This window comes from Oryctolagus cuniculus, chromosome 1, assembly GCF_964237555.1.
Source record: "Oryctolagus cuniculus chromosome 1, mOryCun1.1, whole genome shotgun sequence".
In the NCBI taxonomy this organism is placed as follows: domain Eukaryota; kingdom Metazoa; phylum Chordata; class Mammalia; order Lagomorpha; family Leporidae; genus Oryctolagus; species Oryctolagus cuniculus.
In genome coordinates, this window is record NC_091432.1 from 67,910,160 (window position 1) to 67,933,851 (window position 23,692).

Here is a 23,692-nt window from a genome sequence, read left to right on the forward strand (position 1 = left end):
AGGAAACTTTTGGTATTAATGAACACGTTTATTACTTTGTGGTGATGGTTTCATGGTGTATGCATATATCCAAACTCATCAAACTGTATTCGTTAAGTATATGCAGTTTTTTATATATCAGTTGTATCTCAATAAATCAATTTGTGAAAAAAGTGGATTTAGAACTAAAGTGCAGTAACTTAACTAGCACACATGGTGCCACTAAACAAGAAGAAAAGCATAAATAACCACTATAGATGCTACAAATAACAGAAAGATAATTTTAACAACTTTATGTAATAGATAGTTATGTTTATGTTTCAAACTTTCCATAAAACCAGTTTGACTTTTTAACACATAGCCTCATTTGGGCTAGGGACTTTATGTGTGTGTATGCGTGTTTATATGTATATATGTATGTGTAAATATATAAAATATATGTATGTGTATATGTGTGTATACATATAAACGTCCTTTAGTCTTCATACCAGTCCCCTAAGGCAGTTATGTTATCCTTGGGGAAAATAAGCTCAGAGAAGTCAAGTACTTTGCACATGATCTCATGGCCAATTAGTGTTATCACCTGGATTTGAGCCCAGAATTTTCTGTCTTCCTAAAGAGGGATGGGGTACCTTTTTTTCTGCCAAGGACCAGCTATTTACAACACCGTTTGTGAGCCATACAAAATTATTAACTTAAAAATCAGCCTGCTGTAGACTGATTGAATTTCAGTTCCCACCTGCAATTGCCTTGGTGGGGTCAGACCAGATGATCTCAAGGGCCTTATATGACCCACTGGCAAGACATTCCCCAGCCCTGCACCACATCTTAGAAACCATCTTCTTCATTTGATGAAGGAAACTGGGCCCAGAGATAAGTGACGTGCCCAGGGTCACGGGCTAGTTAGGGTTCCTTGTATTAGTTAAAGGTGTCACAGAACCTACATTCAAAGTCCTGCTTCTGCCCTTTACTAGCTGTGGTCACTTAAATGAAATAGTTGACCTTTCTGGGACCGTTTCTCATATGCACAGTGAGAATAGTAATGCCCACCTAGTAAGTAGTTTCAGAATGAAATGTATGGAAAGCTGTTGGTCAAGTGTCTCTCCTTAGGTTATACGTACTTTTTTTTTTTAAGGGAAAGGGTTTATTGGTGAAAACCCAGCAGACTGGAGGGAAGGGTCGAAGAAGGAGAAGGAGAGTAAGAGAGAAAGAGGAGAGAGGAGAGAGGGGAGTGAGAAAGAAGAGGAGGCTAGAGAGAGTGAGCAGGAGAGAAGAGAGAAGCCAAGAGAGCAGGAGAGAAGAGACAAGAGAGCCACGTGTTCAGGAACAGGTCCTTTTAAAACTTTGCCGGAGGGCGGGAAGGGAAGCAGGAGCAGCAAATCCCATTAGGATGGGGGTGGAGCTGACAACAGAGGTCGGGCCATGTGGCTACCTGGCTTTTAGCAATGGCAGTGGGAGCCAGGGCCTAGGATGTAAATCAGGGTGTAGATCGCGCCATAGATAAAACTGCGCCATTTTCCTAACATTCCCCTCTTTTGTTTTTTATAAAGCAGAAGTTGTATGGGATTACATTAGTCCCCAAAGTCCAGGATGGGTAGAGGGATGATGATCTGTCTTTAGAGCTACTTCCTGCTGACATGGGGCGATGAGGTACTCTTCGCTTGCATGGGGCGATGTCTCAAGCTGCTGTCTCCTGGGTGGGGAGCCGAGTATATCCCTGTAGCAGCATTTGGTTGATCATCTGGTTGCTGAAGGCCTTTGTTTGTTCCATTATAACCTGCTGTAAACACTTAAACATTCACTGTAGTATAAAAGACAGGGTGAGAATAGTCACCAGTGATTGTAAGAGTAGCATTAACCAGGTAATGAGAGGATTTCATAGAGGAGAGGAAATGGAGGGGGGTCTCTGAACCCTTGTGAAGACAGTTTGATGGACGCGGTTTAAAGCTGATTCCAGCCAAGACTGAGAGAAAGGCCACTTAACTTTTGCAGGTAGTGGGGTTTGTCTGTAGAGAAATTCTGAACAATCATACAACATTAAGTGGGGGAGAGGACCATCAGTACACACAGGTTGGGAGTAGAGCCATTGTTGGTAGAGACTGTGGTTACAAAGGAATGGGGCTCAAGTGGGCTAGATACAAAGGACAGAGTTGTAACTAGAGAACCTAAGAAAGGTGCTATCTGAGCTACAATTAAGTTTTCTGATTGAGAGGCCAATAGAAACTGACAGAAGGGGCCTGATAATAATCTGGTGGGCTTTAAAGCCTTGTAAATTATGAGGCCCAGACTTATCTATCTCTTCATAGGGTACATCCTAAGGGAGGTGTGAACCTCCTTGGGGAAGGCACCATGTTGACTTCCATTACTTAGCTGGCCTGGGAGGAGAGCTGGCCAGGTAAAGGAGGTGGCATCTCTAACAGGAAGTTTATAGTTCTGCCTGCAATGTTGCTGACCCTACTTGGCCATTTTCTCAGCTGTAGTAGTCACTTTGGAAGCTGGGCTGGGTGAAGGGCTTTTCAGCTTGGAGCCAGTAAGATCTGTGGCTCTGACCTGGTCATCCTTCAACTCCAGGGCAGGTCCATTTCCAGTGATCCAACTCTTGGCTGGCAGAGCTACCAGGGCTCATCACAAGCTGACTTCTGCTGAAGCCCAGGCTTAACACATTGAAAGCTACTGCAGTGGACTGGCCTGTTGGGTCTCCTTGATGGCAGATCACTGTACAGAGCTACACTTAATAGTCCTGCCACCTATCTTTACATTGCTTCTGATGCCTAGCTTTTTTCCTCCTGGTTTTTGTTAAAGAAGACCAGAGGATGCAAGTCAAGGGGGTGCTCAAGTCCCATCTCTAATCTTTGGTGGCCTAAACTAGAAGTCTATAGTCACAGGCATGTTATATAGTGGTTTATGTTGAGGCAGACAATGCCCACGAGGAAAGCTATATCCTTACTTTAAAACTTTTTCTCCCTTTGGTCTGAAAGGGAGGTTTTCCTTGTTTACTTTGATGATGGTGAAGTAAATCTAGCTGTGAAATTATAATTTAAGCCTTCATTTTAGCTACACTATTACAGAAAATGTTAGCCATCCCTTTTATAAGATATAAAGATCAAATGTTGCATCTTGGAGATTCCTTCAGAATAGAATTAGTTTCCTACCTCAAAGAGAATAGAGAAATGAGAGAACAAGTTGGACTTAGAATAGAGAAATGAGGGAGCCAGTCCCATATCGCTTACTGACAGTAGCAATAGCACATGAAAACTTTGCAACAGTTTCAACCATTAGATAACAACTTAAGAAAACATTTACCAGAAGGTCCAATGCCTTCTATAAATTTTAAGACTACAAGTATTTAGAAACATCTCTTAAATATCTAACATGGTATAGCTTGTTTAACCAGCAAATTCAAGCACAAGCATATAAAATGTTTTTAGTTTCTTTCTACCAACAAATTTAAAACATCTGATACAGAGATTCAGGTCATATGAATTAAAATGTACCTTTGATTAACTTTAGCAGTTTAAATTTATGGGCAACCCTTTATCTATAAACCAATTAAAATAAAACTCTTAATAAATTTTCCCATGTAGACATACAATATGTATACACATATAACATAACATAATAGAATAATATAGCAGTTTCCATAATAGCTTTTTTTTTTTAAAAAAATTAACTCCTTTTTGTAAATTACCAATTGATTTGAATTACTTTCTGTTCTTAGCAACCTCAGTTAACTATACTTTCTCTCAGTTGGTACCTGTAATACATTATTGGTTTCTTCTGTTTACAGAGCTGTCCCAAAATACTGAGTACACTAGATATGGCTGATAAAAGTCCATCGGAACCTATAGGACAGCTAAACAGAGAATCAACAATGTTTTAGTTTTACAAGCAGCAAATCTGATATATAAAACTGTGGATGACAAAAGACTTTAAGTTTCCATGTTTAAAATTAAAAAAACTCATTAACCAACAAGAGGCACTTGCTTACTTTACACGGTACTTTTGAAAGCACCTGTAGGATTTTACAAAGCATTTAACTCTTTTAGGCCTCTTGGGCTTTCTCATTAAGATGACCATCATGTCTAGTAGCATAAGATCATTAGACTTTTTAATTCTCAGACATTTGTATCAATGCCATTTTATATTATAGAAACTTAAAATTTAGCACCACTTCACATCTTGACAGTACTTGTAATATAATCCAAATAGCCTGATTAGTTGGCATCTCTACAAGATGAGAAAGATATATATGTCCCTCATCTTTGATTTTTTAAGTTGGCCCAAACTGGAAAAACCGAAGTTCAAAATTTACTGGAAATTTCAGAGTCTAAATTCTTTGAAACTTTGATTTTTGATTTTTTGAATGCCTGTCAGGAATGCCAAGAAGGCTCAAAATCCAAACCATCTGGTTGAAATAAGATTCCTTAACATCATGACATAATATGAACCAAATTTGATCATTGTTACAAGGTGATTATTCAAATGTTTGAAAATAAGCACATATTTAAATAACACATAGCTCTTAATAAAAAATCATCTGTTTTCAAACAATTAGAATTTAACAGAGACATCAAGAGAACATAATAGATTACTTTAACAGAGGATCAGATTCTGATTTTATGTCAAAGAGGAATAGATTAGTAAACTTGTGATGTTTGGCATCTGCCAATGTCCTTGATTTACATTTTGAAATAACCTGTTAAAAATCTCCAACTTAAGATAACATTTTTAAATAAGGTAACACATCAAATTTCAGCCTGAGTTACTTTAAGCAATGTTGAACTATTTTCATAAACAGTTTATAAACTAACTCAAATAGTTTTTATAGAATATAACATGCTGAGTGTACAAAAGTTACATTTAGACACATTTATTTCATTTGCCTTTACCCAATTTAAATTAGCAGTTACACCTGATGACTTAAGATGCTGATATATCTCTATCTGAATTTAATTAAAATTAAAATTGCATTAATATAAAACAAGTACTAATTACCCATTGCTGTTTCATTGAGTACTGATTGCCCGGAAGCCTGTTAAAATAAATTGCAAAAATAAGTTCAGCAAGTTACAAAGCAATATTGTCTTTTTTTTTTTTTTCAGTTTTTTTTTTTTTAGTTTCTTTTTTTAAACTTCTATTTAATGAATATAAATTTCCAAAGTACAGCTTATGGATTACAATGGCTTTCCCCCCCATAACTTACCTCTGTCGCTCCCCCTCTTCGTGGAGGAACGACACAGGACCCTGCGCTGTTCTCTCGTCTGCTCGGCCCTCCCCGGGTTTGCTGCTGGTTCTTCCCGGGTTGGCTACTATCCCTTCCACCTCCGTGGAAGGGCAGTTCCCCCTGGCCGCATTCCCCACTTCCGCAGGGGAGCGGCACACCGCCGGCCGGGTCTCTCGGGGGCTGCACAGGTGTTCCTTCAGCTAGATGTTCCTCTTAGATGTTCCTGGTGCGTGCCGTCTCTCTCCTCCTTTATAGTCCTCTTCCGCCAGTCCTAACTCGGCTGCCCACACGCCAAGTACGCTGCTCTCCAATCAGGAGAAAGTCCTACAGTTAATTGGTTGAACTGGAGGCAGCTGTGCGGAAGCTGTTTACTTCTCTCCCAGCGCCATATTGTGGGAGAGCAGATGCATAGAATAAGTCTTAATTCCAGTAACTCAGTCCAGTCCGGATTGCTCCCCACAGATCCCCCTTTCTTTTTATTTTTTGGCGTTGATACGCGCCTGTCTTCGGTGTCCCGCGGCACACACTCTGCTCTACTTGCTAGAGTTGCCACAGGCTCTTACAAGTCCTATCAATCAGGCAAACCGAATCCGGGTCCTCTCTTCGCCATGTTGTGAGGAGGTTTTTAGGCGCTGATGCGTGCCTGTGTTCGGTGCCCTGCAGCGCATGCTCTGCTCTGCCTGCAGGGGCTTACAAGCCCTATCAGGCAAACCGAATCCAAGCCTTCTCATTGCCTTTTTGTGGGGAGGCCTTACTGATGTTAATTCGTGCCTGTCTTCGGTGACCTGCGGCGCATAAGCTGCTAGCCGCCGCAGGTGCTCATCGTGCTCATCGCCTCACTTAATCAGGCAGACCGAATCCAAGCTCTCACAGTGCAGTGTTGTAGGGAGGCCTTTCTATTTCTCTATTTCTCTATCTCCGGGCATTCCTATTTCTCCCATTTTACTTCTATCTTCCAGCATTCCTATTTCTCTCATCTTACTTCTAAACTTCTGTTTCTCTTATCCCCGCAGCTTCCCGCTGCCCGCCCCGAGGCTACTTCTCGGCGGCTTCCCGGCTGAGCCGCTTCAGCCCGCGCCTCTCTCATCTGCGCAGCTTCCCGGCTTTGCGCGGCTTGGCTTCGCGCGCTCCGCGGTCTCCACGCCCTTCGCGTCTGCACCACGGCCTTGCGCCAGCCCCGTTCCCTATCTATTCACGCCCCGTGCTCTCTCTGCACGCGGCGGCTTCCGCGAGTAACACAGCGTAGCTTATGTGTCCGCCACTAGCATTCAATCTAAGTTCCCCGGGCTAGCCTGGCGAATTCAACCCAGCTTACGTCTCCGCCCCACGGTTTGGCTTCCCGTCCTTTGCTCCCCGGGCTAATCAGACGGATCCCAATCTGGCTTACGTTTCAGCTTCTGGTTTCAACTTTTTGCCCCCTATTCCCGGGCTAACTTGATTGTATTGAGGAATGTTCCTTCCATACCCAGTTTGCTTAGAGTTTTCATCATGAAAGGGTGTTGAATTTTATCGAATGCTTTCTCTGCATCTATTGAGATAATCATATGGTTTTTCTTCTGCAGTCTGTTAATGTGGTGTATCACTTGATTGATTTGTGAACATTGAACCATCCCTGCATTCCAGGGATAAATTCCAGTTGGTCTGGGTGGATGATTTTTCTGATGTGTTGTTGTATTCTATTGGCAAGAATTTAATTGAGGATTTTTGTGTCTATGTTCATCACGGATATTGGTCTGTAATTTTCTTTCAATGCTGCATCTTTCTCTGGCTTAGGGATTAAGGTGATGCTGGCTTCATAGAATTTGGGAGGATTCCATCTTTTTCGATTGTTTTGAATAGTTTGAGGAGAATTGGAGTTAGTTCTTCTTTAAATGTCTGGTAGAATTCAGCAGTGAATCCATCTGGTCCTGGGCTTTTCTTTGTTGGGAGGGCCTTTATTACTGTTTCAATTTCTTTCTCAGTTATGGGACTATTTAGGTTTTCTATGTCTTCATGGTTCAATTTAGGTAGATTGCATGTGTCCAGGAATCTATCCATTTCTGATAGATTTCCCTGTTTGCTGGCATACAACTCTTTGTAGTAATTTCTGATGATTCTTTTTATTTCTGTGGTGTCTGTTGTTACATTTCCTTTTTCATCTCTGATTTTATTGATTTGGGTCTTTTCTTTTTTTAGTTAGTTGGGCCAATGGGGTGTCAATTTTGTTTATTTTTTCAAAAAACCAGCTCTTTGCTTTGGTGATTTTTTGTAATTTTTTTTTTTTGGATTCAATCCTGTTGATTTCTTCTCTGATTTTAATTATTTCTCTTCTACTAGATTTCGGTCTGGTTTGCTGCAGTTTTTCTAGATCCTTGAGATAGGTTGAAAGCTCATTTATTTGGTACCTTTCCAGTTTCTTGTTTTAGGCACCCATTGCTATAAACTTTCCTCTCAACACTGCTTTTGCCATATCCCATAAGTTTTGATGTGTTGTGTTGTTATCCTCATTTACTTCCAGAAAGTTTTTGATTTCTCTTTTGATTTCTTCTATGACCCAGTGTTCATTCAGGAGTATGTTGTTCAGTCTCCATGTGTTTGCATACTCTCTAGGGATTACTGAGTTGCTTATTTCCACCTTCATTCCACTGTGGTCTGAGAAGCTGCATGATATGATTCTAATTTTTTTAAATTTGCTGAGACTTGCTTTATGGCCTAGTATGTGGTCAGTCCTAGAGAAGGTTCCATGCACTGCTGAGAAGAATGTAAAATCTTTAAATGAAGGAATGAAAGTTCTGTAGATATCTGTTAGATTCATTTGGGCAATAGTGTCAATTAAATCTGCTGTTTTCCTTGTTGATCTTCTGTCCTGTTGATCTGTCTATTTCTGAGAGTGGATTATTGAAGTCCCCCAGTACTATTGTATTGGAATATAAGTCTCCCTTTAAGTCCCTTAACATACCTTTTAAATAAACCGGTGCCCTATAATTAGGTGCATATACATTTATAATAGTTACATCTTCCTCTTGAATTGAACCCTTAATCATTATATAGTGTCCCTCTTTGTCTCTCTTAACAGTTTTTGTGTTAAAGTTTATTTTGTCTGATGTTAATATGGCTTTTTTTTCATTTCTGTTGTCATGGAATATCTTTTTCCAACCTTTCACTTTCAGTCTGCATGCATCTTTGTTGGAAAGATGTGTTTCTTGTAGGCAGCAAATAGATGGATTTTGTTCCTTATCTTTGTTGGAAAGATGTGTTTCTTGTAGGCAGCAAATAGATGGATTTTGTTCCTTAATCCATTCTGCCAGTCTGTGCCTTTTAATTGTAGAGTTGAGTCCATTAACATTCAATGTGACTATTGATAAGTAGTGACTTTGCCCTGCCATTTGCCCAAAAATATTTTCTAGTATGTGACAAAGCAATATTTTCAAAGGTAGTGATCTTCCTAGATTCAAAGAGAAATTAGTTACAGTGGGCCAGGTCAATGCAGGAAACCTGATTTTCCTGTCTGGCTTGCTCATGATAAAACAAAAGAGCCATCAGAAGGGTTGGATACCTATTTTGTTTCTCAATAAGCAGGGAGCCCAAATGGATGGGATTACCACTCCCTTGCTATTCTTGTGGTAAAACTGGAACAAGAGAGGGACAAAAGACTCGTTGGAGGACAAGGGCTGGAGGAGTAAAAGCATGGAGACAATCATTCCCAAACTGATAAGACAGAGAGTAGACTTTGGACCAGGCCTGGTTCTAAGACAAAGTCCGAATTCCTGGGTTGGAGGGGGAGGTATAGTGAGCTGAGATAGTGAAAAGTTGGGGCTGCAAACATGGAAGGCAGAGGTTTTGGCGTAGGCACTTGACCTCTAGTAGAAACTTTGGAGTTCAATAGGACCTCGACCAGAGAGCAGTACACATAGAAGGTTTAGATTGAAGATAGAAAAGCTTGAGCATATGGGATCTCCTTCCACTTTCCCGAACGCTCACAGAAGTGATAAAGATCTTGAATGATATCAGTCAAACCACTTCAACTTCGGGCCGATCCCTCAGGGCCAAACGCACCGCCATTTAGGGGCCAATTTTGATTGACCTTAAGGTCATACATGAGCCATGCTCGATTACAGATGAGGCATTGTGTTCGAGGACTAGAGCCAATTTGAGAGGGAAAGAACTGGACAGAACGCAGTTAGAGAAAAGTTCCCATTGTGACCTGTAGAGTCAGATCCATGGATTGCAAGCGTCCTTGAATCCCAGCAGTCTGACTAGCAAAAGGATATGGGAGCAGAAGGCGGGGTCGTCACCCAAGCGCCCAATGGAGCCCATGGCTTAGCCTGTAAAAGGGGAACAGAGGTTGAGTCGTCACTCGCACCCACTGTTGCCCGGACTCTGTGTCCGTAGAGACTAAAAGCCTTAAGTAGGAGTTGTGGTTACTACGACTTTTACGAGAGAGTAGAAAAGCCTCAGACAAGCAGACAACAGTGGACCACAACTCAAAGAGTCTCTGTGAGAATTTCCCGTTCCGTGTCTTACCTCAGAATTTGGAAGGCTGATGTATGGATGGAGATCGTGGAGTGTTCAGTGGCGTGGAATGAGTTCCAGGGGTGTGTTTTGTGACTGGCAGAAATCCAGGACCCCAGAGCAGCTCAGAGGTCCCCAAAGGGAGAGCCAAGTCACTGGGGGACACTGGATCACCAATGTAAGGTTTTCCTGGCCGATGCACCAATGTTAGCCATCACAAAGCACACCAAACACTGGAGTAAGGGAAAGGGTTTATTGGGGAAAATCCAGCAGACTGGAGGGGAGGGACGAAGAAGGATAAGAGAAAGAGAATATAAGAGAGAGACCTAGGAGAGGAGCTAGTGAGGAGAGAAGATAGAGAAGAGAGACGAGAAGAGAGCAGATGAGAGGAGCCAAGAGAAGCCAAGAAAGCAGGAGAGAAGAGCCAAGAGACGTTATAGGTACTTAAACAGTTGGAAGTCCTGGGGTAATGGCAAGGATTCAGTCCAGGGCTTCTCTGGCCCCAGTTCAGATTCTTTCCTAAAGAGAAAGAAAAAGGTAGCAACTTTATTTTAGAGATTAGCATCTGAAACACACTGTTGGAATAAGGTTGTAAGCAATTTCGTTTCTTTCTTTCTTTCTTCTTCCTCCCTCCCTCCCTCTCTCCCTCCCTTTCTCCCTTCCTTCCTTCCTCTCTTTTTCTCTTCCTCTCTTTCTTTCTCTCTTCCTCTCTTTCTCTCTCTCCCTTTCTCTTTCTTTTTCTTTCTTTCTCCTTCTCTCTTTCTTTCTTTCTCCTTTCTCTCTCTCTCTTCTTCTCTCTCTCTTTTCTTCTCTCTCTCTTTTCTTTTCTCTCTCTCCTCTCCTCTCCTCTCCTCACCTTTCCTCTCCTCTCCTCTTCTCTTCTCTTTCCCATCTTCTTGAAAGGCGACTGACAGAGAGAGACAGAAAATTTCTATCTACTGCCTCCCCAGATGTTCACAAAAACTAGGGCTGGGCCAGGCCAAAACCACAATCCTGCAACTCCGTTTAGGTCCTCCATGTGGGTGCCAGGAAACCACATACTGAAGCCATCATTTGCTGTCTCCCAGATTGCATTAGGAGAAAGCTGGATCACAAGCTGGGGAGGGGCCAGCTCTGTGGCACAGTGGGTTAAAGCCCTGGCCTGAAGTGCCGGCATCCCATATGGGCACCAGTTCAAGTTCCAGCTACTCCTCTTCCGATCCAGCTCTCTGCTATGGCCTGGGAAAGTAATAGAACCCAAGTCCTTGGGCCCCTGCACCTACGTGGGAGATCTGGAAGAAGCTCCTGGCTCCTGGCATCAGATTGGTACAGCTTTGGCCATTGTGGCCATTTGGAGAGTGAACCAGCTGATGGAAGACCTCTCTCTCTCTGTCTCTACCTCTCTCTGTAACTCTTTCAAATAAGTAAAATAAATCTTTTTTTTTTTAAAAATGAAGAAGCTGAGGAACTTGGACTTGAACTGGCACTCTGATATGGGATGCAGGTGTCCCTAAGTGGAGGCTTAACCAGCTGCACCATGACACCCGCACTGACAATTCTAAATAATATAATATTTGGGGACAGGTGTTGGCCTAAATGTCAAGATACTAGTAAGGATACCTGCATCCCACTTGGAGTGCCTGGGTTCAGTTCAGCTCCTGACTGCAGCTTTCTGCTGATGCAGACCCCGGGAAATATCAGTGATGACCCAAGTGATTTGGGTTCCTGCCACTCAATTGGGGACACCTGGACTGAGATCCTGGCTTTTGTCTCCCAGCTTCAGCCTGGCCCAGTCTCTGCCATTGTGGGCATTTGGGAAGTGAATCAGCAGATGGGAACAGTTCTCATTCTCTCTCTCTCCTCCCTCTCTCTCTTTTTCTCTCTCTCACCCTCCCCCTTTCCATCTCCCTCTTAAATAAATAAAAATAAACTTAAAAATAATTATATCTGATACTTTGCATTTATTTTAGACTCATCTAATTTCCAGAGGCAACTCACTTCAAAGGATGCTATGAAAGTTTGTTACCTTCCTTGTTAGCCGATATGCTTGCATTTAATCCACACACCACAACACCAACCTTAGACCTGCTGGCTTTAATCCTTGTAGAGCTGACATACACGTTTCCAAAGTTGCTGAGAATGCTCTACCTTAATCCTTGTACCCCAAAACTAGATGGATCACTATTCAGAGCAAGCTCCAGTGGAATGCTCACTGCCAAGCTACAGACGTCCTACAGGCAGTCTGGGAGTTGATCATTTCTGTGTTCCCAAATGCCTTCCAAGTGTTCTACACAGAGTAGCTGCTCAAAAAAGGTTGCTGAATGAACAACAAAAAAAAATGTCGTTTTTTCTTTGTATTTATGAAGGCATTATGGTTAAATTTGTCAGTAAGCCAGTTTTCATGGATTAAAAATTAGTCTGAAGAGCTTTCCCTCTCTCCCTTTTCTTTTAGTTTATATACAAGAACACTTTACCTGAGATACAGGCCAAAAGTGAAGGTGAGTCCCCAAGAGATATGTGTGATTGTGTATGTGTGTTGGGGGGGACTTTGGGAGCATGGGATGGGGATGGGAGAAGAAACAAGGACTGGAGAGGTAGTGGAGTAAGCATGGGCCTCGGAACCAGAAAGCATTGCATCTCAGTCTCCCACTTACTACCTGCGATCTTGGACACGCCTCTTCTCTTGAAGCCTTAGTTACTTCAACAATGAGAGGGAGCTGTTAACAGCTACATTAGAGTTGGTTCAAGGATCATGGAGGATTTAAATGCCCAGCTCCATGCTTGACAAAGTAGATGTTTAATACATTTAAGTAAGTTAAATGAAAGTAGCATCTGAGATAGGGTGCAAGCCTGGAAGGAGTACAGGCCTCAAAGGCCAGGACAGTCACTAGCAAACCTACCAAGCACTGTTGTGTTAGCCCCACTCGTTCTCGTTCTTTCTAAGGATAGCATGCCACAATTTTATCTTCTCTCATTTTGCCCTAACTTGTTTCCAAACAGTTTCTCTTCGGAATCTGGCCAGTGATCATGTTTGAGCCTCTCAGGAACCACTGACGAATTATTCCACCAAGGGAAAAAAGAATATATCTACCATAGGCCTCGCAAAAGGAATAAGAAAATCCTTAGAGATCTACATGTTCAAATATATCATGACCATCACAATAAAGGAGGGCCCGTCAAACTAATGCTACCAGCCACACAGCGCATGCAGAATGGGGCCTGTTGGGTGTTTAGCTCATGGCTTTATCTCATCCTAAGTTGTTTATGAAGAAACAGTTATGATGTGTATGTACATACTTGAATGCTGGGATAACTGAGCTTTTCTTAACAGATTAACAGTTTGTGCTGGACATAGGAAATTAACCATTTTCGCTTTTGACAAGGGTTACATGTGAATTATAACTTTCTTAATATTTGATTAATAATGAAAACAGTGAGCTAAGGACTGGAAAAACCCCATATGCAGATGGTCAGCTTGAGCCAGCATTTAGCTGTGTCAGCCTTGATTTATACTGTTGTCATATTAACCTCATGGATGGTTTTCCAAGGTAGAAAGGAAAAAAAAAAAAAAAAAGGAAGCTCGCTAGCTGCTAGGTTCTGGGTGGCTCTTCACTGTGTCTCAGTGTTGCAGACAGGCTCGAGCTTACCACCGGGTTCCATGCTTGTCACTTCCCAGCCCGAGCGAATGGGCCATCCCGTGATCTTTCTGAGGGCCCACAGCACCTGCAGAATGCTACAGCCCTGTCAGGTAAAGGTGATTGCTCTGTTCCCGTTGATCTTTGTAGATCTTTAGGTTATTTATGTTTTTATGACTCAGCAAACATGACTGGTGGTGTGAACTGTTGCTATTCCATCCTAATAGCATAACTTGCTTGAAAATATCAGAAAACTGACTTTTAACATCATGCAGTGTTTTCCCATCTCAGAGAGGCCATGGGTTGTGCTTAAGAGGACATCAAACTAAACAGTTCCAATGCCCAGGTCAAAAGACTTTTCTTTCTTGTGCCTCACGACTGACTTCTGGCTGTATTTCATCTGCAGCTACCAGGGCCACTAGCTAGTGCACACTTGAATGAATTCATTGGTTTCATCCCATTATCTTTTTGTACTTTTCAGCCAGATATAATCCTTCATAGAGCATCTACAGGTAGAAACAGAGGCACTCCTTCGTGACTGAAATTCTGCAGTATTAAAGTCAGATTCAGGCGGAGGCCAGCAGGGCAGTTTGTTGAGTGAGGGATTCAGCCGCCATCACCCTTAGTAACTTGAATACAGCTCCCCAGCACCTTATTGGAAAGGCAGCTGCACGCCTGGAAGACTTAAGGGTGCGGCCAGTTCCTCACAGATGCTGGTTCCGATAGACTACTGAGCTTGCAAGCTCAGCATCAGGCTCGTTAGAGGTGCTGCGCAGCAGCAGAGACAAAGCCGGCCTCTTTATTCCCCAAGCAGCTGGGTCTCACACGGCGGCTCTGTGCGGCAGCCTCAGCAAGCGCTCCGGATTGGCCGTCTGTCTCTGCCACTGCTGACCGAGGGGATGTTGCTAGCCACCTTTATATCAGTGGCCTTATCTTTTCTCCTTCTAGGATTCTAGGACTTTACAAGGTTGGATTTGTCCCCTCTCCCTTCCCTCTGTTTTCTTGGAAAACTTCCTGTTAACTAGAGTATACAAAAATCCAGTTCCCCACTGAGCACGTACCGAAGTGGAAAGTGCTCCTCCGTGAGCCTCCATCACGAACTCTGCTAGAGAACATCCACTTTACGAGGGCGTAGAAGTACCCTGCTCGCACATTTGAATATCCATCTTGTGCTGCCATTTCACTCTGGGAAACTGAAGCAATTTACTTTTTTCTTTTCTTTCTTTCTTTTTTTTTTTTTTTTAGAAAAACTAGGTGAAAGGTGGTGGTGGTCATCTGATTAGCCTCTCTAGCCGCCCCTCCCTACCGTGGTGCTTTTAAAAAACATCCCCAGACCTGAAGTAATCTCTTTGATTCTTGTGATAATGATTTGCTTGTGAATAATCTGCAAATGAGGACCCAAATAACAGAAGTAGATCAAATATTATGGTTTAATCATACTGCAACATTCCAGGGCAGTAAATCTATATACAAAGAGGATCTTTCTTATAATAAGGAGAGGTGGTGTCAGTCAAAGAAAATTAGGAAGCCAGTGACTTCATGCATATGGTGCATGAACATCTTTAAATGCCTCTCATAATTACCTTCTGTTGTAAAGCCAGTGTCCCTGAAAGTGTATGATAAAGAGTGCTTACGAGTTTTATGAATTCCATACTTCATCCTTGAAAACAATTATTTGTGGCTAAATTTGACAATTAAGCAAGTTAAGGAAATCCTTTTGGCCTTGTGGTTTATGACATGCTACTGGATGAGCATTTATGTAAAACTGATGTTTCAGAAAGAACCAGTCATTACTGGAATGTGCAACTGTGGCTATCTGCAGATCTACCTCTGTGTTAAATTCGCCACCATATCAATGCTATAATATTGTTGGATCACGATGTCTGGTTGTTTGATGTCTACACTTACGTTTTGTTTACTGTGCTCTAACCATTTGGAAATAAGGATTAAAATGTGGTTAAAAGCTGGGCAGGCATTTGACCTAGCAGTTAAGGTGCCTGTGTCCCTCATCAGAGTGCCTGGATCCAATAAGCAGTTCTGCTTCTGACTCCGGCTTCCTGCTAGGGCAGACTCCAGGAGACAGCAGTGAGGGCTGCCACCACATGCAAGACCTGCATTGGGTTCCCTGCTGCCGGCTTTGGCTCCTGCCCATTTCAGGCATTTGGGGGATAAACCAGTGGATGGGAATGCTTGTGTTTTCTCTCACCCTCTCTGCCTCTCAAAGAAGTAAACTTTTTTTTAAGTAATTATAACCTTTTCATGGAGGAGAAGAAAAAAAGAAGCCGTGTCGCCTTGATCCATCTAACTGAAAAGTTCCAATGCTGTTTTTTCAACTGTTGCACTTCTGTTAAGAACCAGGAGACACCTTTTTCCTAACGTCTAGCTGTAGTTGCAGGGGTGGGATGGGGTGGTCTCCAGCATTGCTGGGTCTGTGTGGGCATGCCAGTGAATTAATTTCCTCAAAATTGCCAGCCAGATCAGCTTTCCTATGCTCAGATAAAGAGTCACACTCAGATAAAGTCATTTGAAATTCAAACAATAATTAAGGGAAATTCAAACCCAAATTAAGAAATTCAGTTACAGTCTGCAAATGACCTAAAAGTTCCCCATTCTGTTTATCTGAGCAGCTATCAATCCTATAGCACCAAAGGTCACACCACACTCAGATAAAGAGTCATACTCAGATAAAGAGTCATTTGAAATTCAAACCATAAACAAAATTCGGACTTTGGGCTACAGACTTTGAAACCTTGACAGTGACATAAATTATAAGAGATAACGAATCTTACCAAGGTATAGGCCTTTCTGTGCTGGGCAATCACAGCAGCTAAGAGAAGAGAAATCACTAAAGGATTCAAGCAGTGTCGTTATCTTCAGAATTTCTACTGTTGTTGACACACATTTAGCCATTTGGAGTAAAAGCTAAGCATTACCAACTATACCCCCCCCCCCAATTTAGTATACTTCAAATATCTAAGACTTCCTCTCAAGGTTTTCATTTCTCAGCAAACCCAGCAAATTACTACCTGTTTTGGATAGTGGCTAGTGTAGAAAAGATGGACCACAAGAATGTTTCATACTAGAAAACCCAAATTAAGAAATTCAGTTACAGTCCTGCACATGACCTGAAGTTCCCCATTCTGTTTATCTGAGTAGCTGTCAGTATTACAGCATCAACCACAGGTCATCCCACACTCTGCTCACCTTGTCAACCCTTACTAACAAGACTTACTGCATGGATTTAAAGAGCAAAATGTGGTACTTGAACAGTATTTAGTCTTCAATTACTTAAATATGCACAAAATGGAGGTGGACATTTGGCCACAGGTTACAATGCCCAAATCCCACATGAGAGTGCCTGGGTTTGATTCCCAGTTCTGACTCCTGATTCCATCTTCCTGCTAATGCAGACCCTAGGAGGCAGCAGTCACAGCTCAATGATTGGGTTCCTGCTTCCCACATGGGGAGACCGGGATTGAGACCCTGGTTCTGGTCTTCAGCCGCCAACCCTTTGGGAGCTTTTGGGAAGTGAACCAGTGAATGGGAGCTCTCTTTCTACCTCTCAAGAAAGTAAATTAAGAATTTTTTTTTAATTCAAAAAATGTCATAAAGCTTCTGAAACCTTCCTAGCAATGACAGATCTGCCAGTCATCCCTTTTAAATCAAGTTTTGCAGAATTACCTCTAAGAATGCAGCAGAGTGCACTTGTTAGATCTTTTCAGCATGTAAATATGAGTCCCTGAAAATACTCATTTTGAGACCATCTGTGCCTAAAAGAAAATGATAAAAACAGAATATCCGAGGGCTCTAGGCTGGGGGTCGATGAGCCAGATCCATTCTGCAGCTGTGTAGTCTACGAGAGAGGAGTGGTTCTTACGTTATAAAGGCATGGTTTCTACCAACAGCAAGACAGAAAGAACGTGTGGCAGAAACCCTCTGAGGCCTGCAAAGCCTAAAACGTTCACTCTGTGGCCCTAGGAGTTTGCCTCCCCTGCCCCAGACCATCAGCGCACTGCCCAGCTGCACTTCTCTGCACTCTCGAGGGTGTTTGTCAGACTGAAAATCCATGTCTTAGCTCTTTGGTGAATGAAATCATAGGGTTTGTGTTTAAGATTTACATTAATGTTGTTCAACATCTGTTTTACTGGATTGGCAACAACCTACTGTAAGGTGCCTAAACCTTTGAGGAAATTTATTATAAGCAAAGCTCATGATCTTGTTTTCATTATAAAGGAAATTCCATTCCATTCTATACCATAAAATCCAGAAATGCTAGTTGTATTCAGCTTTTGAGTTAACTTCCAGAAAATTCAGATCTTTTGACCGTTTCTTCCCATGTAAAATGTGCCATATGGTAATTGTCAAGGACCTAATAAGCTATTGTGGTCATGTACACTTTTTTTTTAATTTTCTAAAAGGAAAAATTCAAAGCCCTTTCTGATTTCTTTTTGGCTCTCTTTACAAATGAATAAGTGCATCTATTTTAAGAAATAGAGACTGTTGGGTCCAGCATTGCGGCACAGTGGGTTAAGTACTATTTACGATGCCAATATCCCGTACTTGTGATGCAGCAGTTCGAATCCTTGCTGCTCTGCTTCTGATCAGCTCTCTGCTAATGCGCTTGAGGAAGCAGTGGAAGATGGGACTGTTTGGGCTCCTACCACTCACATAGGAGACCAGAATGAAGTTCCTGGCTCTTGGCTTCACCCTGGCCCAGAACTAGCTATTGTAGCCATTTGGGAAGTGAATCAGAAGATGGAAAAACCCCCTCTCTCTGTCTCTCCCTCTCTGTCACTCTGCCTTTCAAATAAATAAATTTAAAAAAAAAATAAAGACTTATCAAATTTTGTTCAATATACTGACTGGGCATTGTTTCCTATGAAGCATTTCTATGCTTTTAATATTTCTGAGTGAAATGTGTGACCATCAGATAACCCATTTCAGCTAATATTACATTTCCTAGTCTCATATTTGCTGCACGTTTATTCTAGTCCTTATTTAATAAAATATGAATTGTGCCAAGTCTCTCTACAAGGAACTCACCGTTTCTAGGGAACCTCTCATCTGCTTATTCACAGTTTCCATTTAATTTACCAATACCACAGTCATTTTTCTAGAATATAGCAGGATAATGTATTTTTATCTAAGCTGCCAAAATCTAGGCTGTATTTGAGCATTCACAACCTGTTTTAGGTGTAAGTGTTAAATCAGAGTGTTTTAAAAAAGATTTCTGGTAATGTTTAACCCCTGGCTTACATTTGAAATATGTGCAGGGTTGTACAAGCGCAGAATCACACAGGGGCACACACTGGCGCACTCTGCATAGGCACAGTTGAGGAGGGAGGCAAGCAGGTGAAATCCAGCTGCAGCTCAGCCTGCCAAGGTAAGCACTGGGTCGGGCTGCGTTTCAGGGAACACACCTTGCTCCAGTTTGCTCAAGGAGACAGCGTAAGCCTCCAGCACTCTGTACAAAGGAAGGTCATTGAGAAATCGTACTGGGCCTCTTTGTCATCACATTCCTGACACGGTGCTGTGGCGCCTTTCTGCCCCATGCCTGAGTGAGTGACAGGGCTAAAAGGAGTAACTTTTCAGTGGGACATTTTTGCTGTATCCTCAACTTTAGAAAGTCTGGAATAAACATGAACCTTCCAGCTTCATTCTATGAAGGGGGACAGAATGGGAACAGAGAATTCATACTGCATAAGCCACATGTGTCCATAGTTTCTGTGTTTGACAATGACCAAAGTGCCATCTACAAGATGTAAAACAGAATTTCCCACAACTGATCTAGTTCACCAACCCAGACTTTTCAAATATTAGCTCTCCTATCTAAGCTTCCTGGAATGGGGCTGTGCGGTCATTGCTGACCATATGGTTGATTCTTCAATTAATTCCTCCTTTGTGTGTCAGGGAGAGGCAGATTTGCCTAGATCAACAGGTGGATGCAGGCAGGAAAGAGGTGAACCAGGAACCTTTGCTGCCAGCACACACAAGTGAATCGGCAGTGCAGTTTCAGCTTGCTTTGTGAAGGAGATGACGGGAAAGATGCTAGGAGTATTTTAATCCCACTTCTGCATAGTATGCACCTTTCTAAACCACTCTGCTGCGCAAACCCTCCAATATAGGCATCCATCATTTAATCTAGCAAATTGAGTTTACACTGGGCTTCTCTCTATTGCGGTCTCTAGTAAGGATGAACTGCCGGGCTCTTTTTTCCCCGTCCAGCTCTGGACTGGAGTGTCACCTACCTAGAATGTGTCTGCCTGGCTGTGGGGTTTTTCAAATGAGGAGACTGGACATGGGAGCGTCCATTCTAAGAGCACATCTCTGGATAGCCTTGTGTTCCCACTTTTATTTAGAGGGTACCAGCAATTATACAAACCAACAGGTATGTAGGCAAGATTTTACATCAACTTAAGGATTGGGAACAGGAATTCCGTCTGGTGGACTAAGATGGGGAACAGAACTGTGGTGTAAACCTTCAGACTTGCTCGTGAAAGTTTACAAATTCCAAAAAACACCTCAGGTACCCACTAAGGTCCAGTAGCCCGCTGCTGTCTCCGCTGCCACACTCCTTTGGGGCTGGGTGTGCCCATCCCTGGCCTATTTTGGTGCAGACACGGCTCTAATTTCAGCAGGGGTGTGCCCCCCCCCCCCGAGACACTTGGGCAGCAGCATCTACACCTGGTTAAAGAGAACGCAGGAATTGTCTCAGTAGGGTCACCTACCCCGAAGTAGGGCTTGGTTCTCACGGGAAAAGGTGGAGAAAGAAGAAAAAAAGGAGAAAAGGGATTCATTTCTGGAGCCCTGCCACCCCTTCCGCAGACTGGAATGCCGTATCTGTGTTGGGTGCTAGGAACACAGTGGAAAACAAGACATCTGCCCTCCTGGTACCTAGCGTCTGACCCATAACAGTGCCAGTTACATCTGGGGAGAGTGCTACGGAGGAAGGGTAGAGAGAGCTTGAGCAGTGTCGCTAGGGACCAGAGGGGGAAGCCTTCTCTGAAGCTGAACATTTGCCAATAATTGAAGGATTTGGGAGGATTACAGCAGAGCGAACGTCAGGTGGGTGTGTGGAGAGATGGGCGGGAGTTGAGTCGCACAGGGCTTTGAAAGCCTAAAAAGTGAAACTCTTGAAAGAGTGGAGAGTAGATAAAGGGGGACGTAGGAGGAACACAAGGCGTGGGGACCGGCAGCCCCCATTAGAGTGGTGGCTAGGAACCCAAATCTATCTATCGGTTAGGTGGGAAGGAGACTGGGCGTTACCGTGAAGTAAGTACGGCCCCACTGAGCCTGAGCAGCCTAGGAGAGCTCTGCAGGACAGTCAGCGTGGGTCTGGGGCTTATCAGATCAGACCGAAGGGATCCGTGTAGGAACTGTGGATTACGCAATAGAAGGGCTGGGAGTGGAATCTGAGGTTTGCAGCCTGGATCCTAGAAGCCAGACTAAGGATTTGGTAGAGGGCTGCTGAAGGACAAGGTCACCTCAAACCAAAGGGAGTCCCAGGGACGGGGAAGGGAGCCTGAGTGAGCACCTGACCGCGAGCTTCCCAGGTCTACGGACGCCTGAAGCCGGGCTGGGACAGCAGTGGCCATCAGCACAGCTCTCCAGGCGGCCTGGTGGCTGGAGCACAGCAACCCCAGCGCCACACTGCTGAGACAGCAGGCTGAGTAGGAGCCCACTGGCATGGGTCCTACTTCCTGTTAGATAACCACGTCACCTTGCTGGGTGTCTGAAGACCTGGCTGAGGATCCTGGTCCTCCGCTGAGAATCTGGTTGTGGCCCAGTCACTTGACTTTACATGTTGGACTAATGTCTGTAAAACGCAGCACAAGGCCGGCGCCACAGCTCACTAGGCTAATCCTCCGCCTGCGGCGCCGGCACACCGGGTTCTAGTCCCAGTTGGGGCACCAGGTTCTGTCCTGGTTGCCCCTCTTCCAGGCCAGCTCTCTGCTGTGACCAGGGAGTGCAGTGGAGGATGGCCCAAGTGCTTGGGCCCTGCACCCCATGGAGACCAGGATAAGTACCTGGCTCCTGCCATCGGATCAGCGCGGTGCATGGGCCGCAGCGCGCCGGCCACAGCGGCCATTGGAGGGTGAACCAACGGCAAAGGAAGACCTTTCTCTCTGTCTCTCTCTCTCACTGTCCACTCTGTCTGTCCAAAAAAAAAAAAAAGAAAACGCAGCACTTCCTTGGGGTTAGCACCATGAGGTAGTATGAATGTAGTTTCAACAGGTTCCTTCCCTCTGCAAGAGTGCCTGGCCTGGGCCTCCCAGGGGCACCTCCAAATTTCTGGACAGAGATGAGGCAGAGTCAGCCTCTCTTCCTGATCCGTCTCTCACTGGTCACCACCAAGAACAAGGGACTGTCCGACTCCCCTCCCCTCCCCTCAGGGAGGGCCATGAGGGCCCGGCCTCTGTCTTGGAGCCTTTGCCCTAAATAACCTTCCTTTGTCCAGATGAAGGTGTGGCAGGAGAGGCACCACCCATCGTAAAAGGAGGGCTGTGAGCCCACCTCTGAACAGCACCCACCTTTCTGAAGGCCCGCTTCCACACCCCGGGACCCCCATCTCCCTGACCCTGGGCCTGGCACTCGGTACTCCCTGGAAAGACCCTGCTGGCTGCTGAAGTCTGTTCATTTTGCTCTGATAGCTTCACTTTCTCCCCACTTTAGTTCTTCCCCAAAAGACATTTGTGCTAAAGAAAAAAAGGTGAGGGGGGTGAGGGGCTTGCAGAAAATGAGTTCCTGAAATCAGTCACTTCATCAACCTCGCAGGTGTCTGCCGTGCCAGGCGCTCGCTCTCAGCCAGGAGTGGCCCCGGTCGGGGCAGGAGTGTGCTCAAGTCCCTCCCTGGCTGCTCTCCCAGCCTCACTGGTTCCCAGCCCCTCCCAGGAAGCAGCAGGAAGTCCTCAGGCTTCCCAGCCCCATGGGAGGCCTCCGTGTGCCCCAGCCCTCCTGCCTCACCACTTTCCTCCATTCTAGTCCCTTCCACACACCCTGCAAGGCCCCTCTAAGTAAGGACAGGGCCTGAGAAGTGAGATCACAGAGCATCCAGCCAGGCCTGGGCCCACTCTCCACTGCACCCCTCCCCCTGGGCTCCCTGCCTGCAGCCCTGTCCTCTCGGCCACACGCACCAGCATGTGGACTGCTATAATGGACCCCTGAAATTAGGGCCTGGGAAAACTTCCAAAGGATCAAGTTAAAACTTCAGGCACGGCATTCGAGGACCACCTGCCAGGGTACCCCAACCTCTCTTTGCACCTTCACTCCCAATGGTTACCCCTCCAACCACACCCACCTTGGAAGCTTCCCAGACACATCTGTTTATTCCCAGAGCACTAGCCCTCATTACATGTCCCCTTGCCTGCTGGGAAACTTCCTGTCACCTGCAAACCCTTGAGACAGGGTAAGAATGGGCACAGAGGCCGGTGCTGCGGCTCACTAGGCTAATCCTCTGCCTTGCGGCGCCGGCACACCGGGTTCTAGTCCCGGTCGGGGCGCCGGATTCTGTCCCAGTTGCCCCTCTTCCAGGCCAGCTCTCTGCTGTGGCCAGGGAGTGCAGTGGAGGATGGCCCAAGTGCTTGGGCCCTGCACCCCATGGGAGACCAGGAGGAAGCATCTGGCTCCTGGCTTCGGATCAGCACGGTGTGCTCAGCTGCAGCTCGCCGGCCGTAGTGGCCATTTGGGGAGTGAACCAGTGGAAGGAAGACCTTTCTCTCTGTCTCTCTCTCTCTCTCACTGTCTGACTCAGCCTATCAAAAAAAAAAAAAAAAATGGGCACAGACTGTTGGAACTGCTTCCCAGCCCTTGCATCTGGGGTGCTCTTGAAAGGCATTAACCAACAAGATGTGGTGCGAGTGAAGAAGAGCACTTCTGGATCCCACACCTCAAGAGGTCTTGAAGCTGCTGCCCTGGCCACCTTGGGGCCCTGAGAGCACCCTGCTGCGGGGCAGCCAGGAGGAGAGCAGGTGGGAGGAGGAAGGCCTGGTCATCAGGCAGAGCCCAGGCCCAGCTTTCTACTGGCAGAATATGGCCAGGGAGCCCTCCCAGGCAGGTGCAGCACGAGTCCCTCCCAGTCAATCTACAAAATCCTGAGAAATTTTAGGCCACTGAGTTATGGGATGAGTCCCAGCAATAGCCACCTGATAAAATGGGATTCTTTCATTAATAGTAATTTTAATTTTTAAATTTATTATTATTTGCAAAGCAGAAAGAGACAGGAACAGACAGATCTTCCACCTGCTGGGTTGACACCAAGCCGAGTCAAGCTGAGCCGAGCCGAGCCAGGTGAAAGCCAGGAGCTGGGAACTCCATCTGGGTCTCCCACATGGGTGGCAGGGACTCAAGTACTTGAGCCATCAACTGATGCCTCCCAGGATGCTAG

At 44.7% G+C, this 23,692-nt stretch overlaps 1 protein-coding gene across 2 annotated transcripts in view; it reads left to right on the forward strand.

Moving 5' to 3' along the window:
- Positions 1-18,141, forward strand: part of ACER3 (alkaline ceramidase 3) — a 158,150-nt gene extending 140,009 nt beyond the window's left edge. For both annotated transcript variants that reach the window (XM_008263677.4, XM_008263685.4), the window contains 2 exons: positions 12,126-12,171; positions 12,674-18,141. In XM_008263677.4, coding sequence (XP_008261899.1) covers positions 12,126-12,171; positions 12,674-12,727 — 100 coding nt within the window. In that variant the 3' untranslated portion in view covers positions 12,728-18,141. The remainder of the gene's footprint in view (positions 1-12,125; positions 12,172-12,673) is intronic.
- Positions 18,142-23,692: the final 5,551 nt, after the last annotated feature.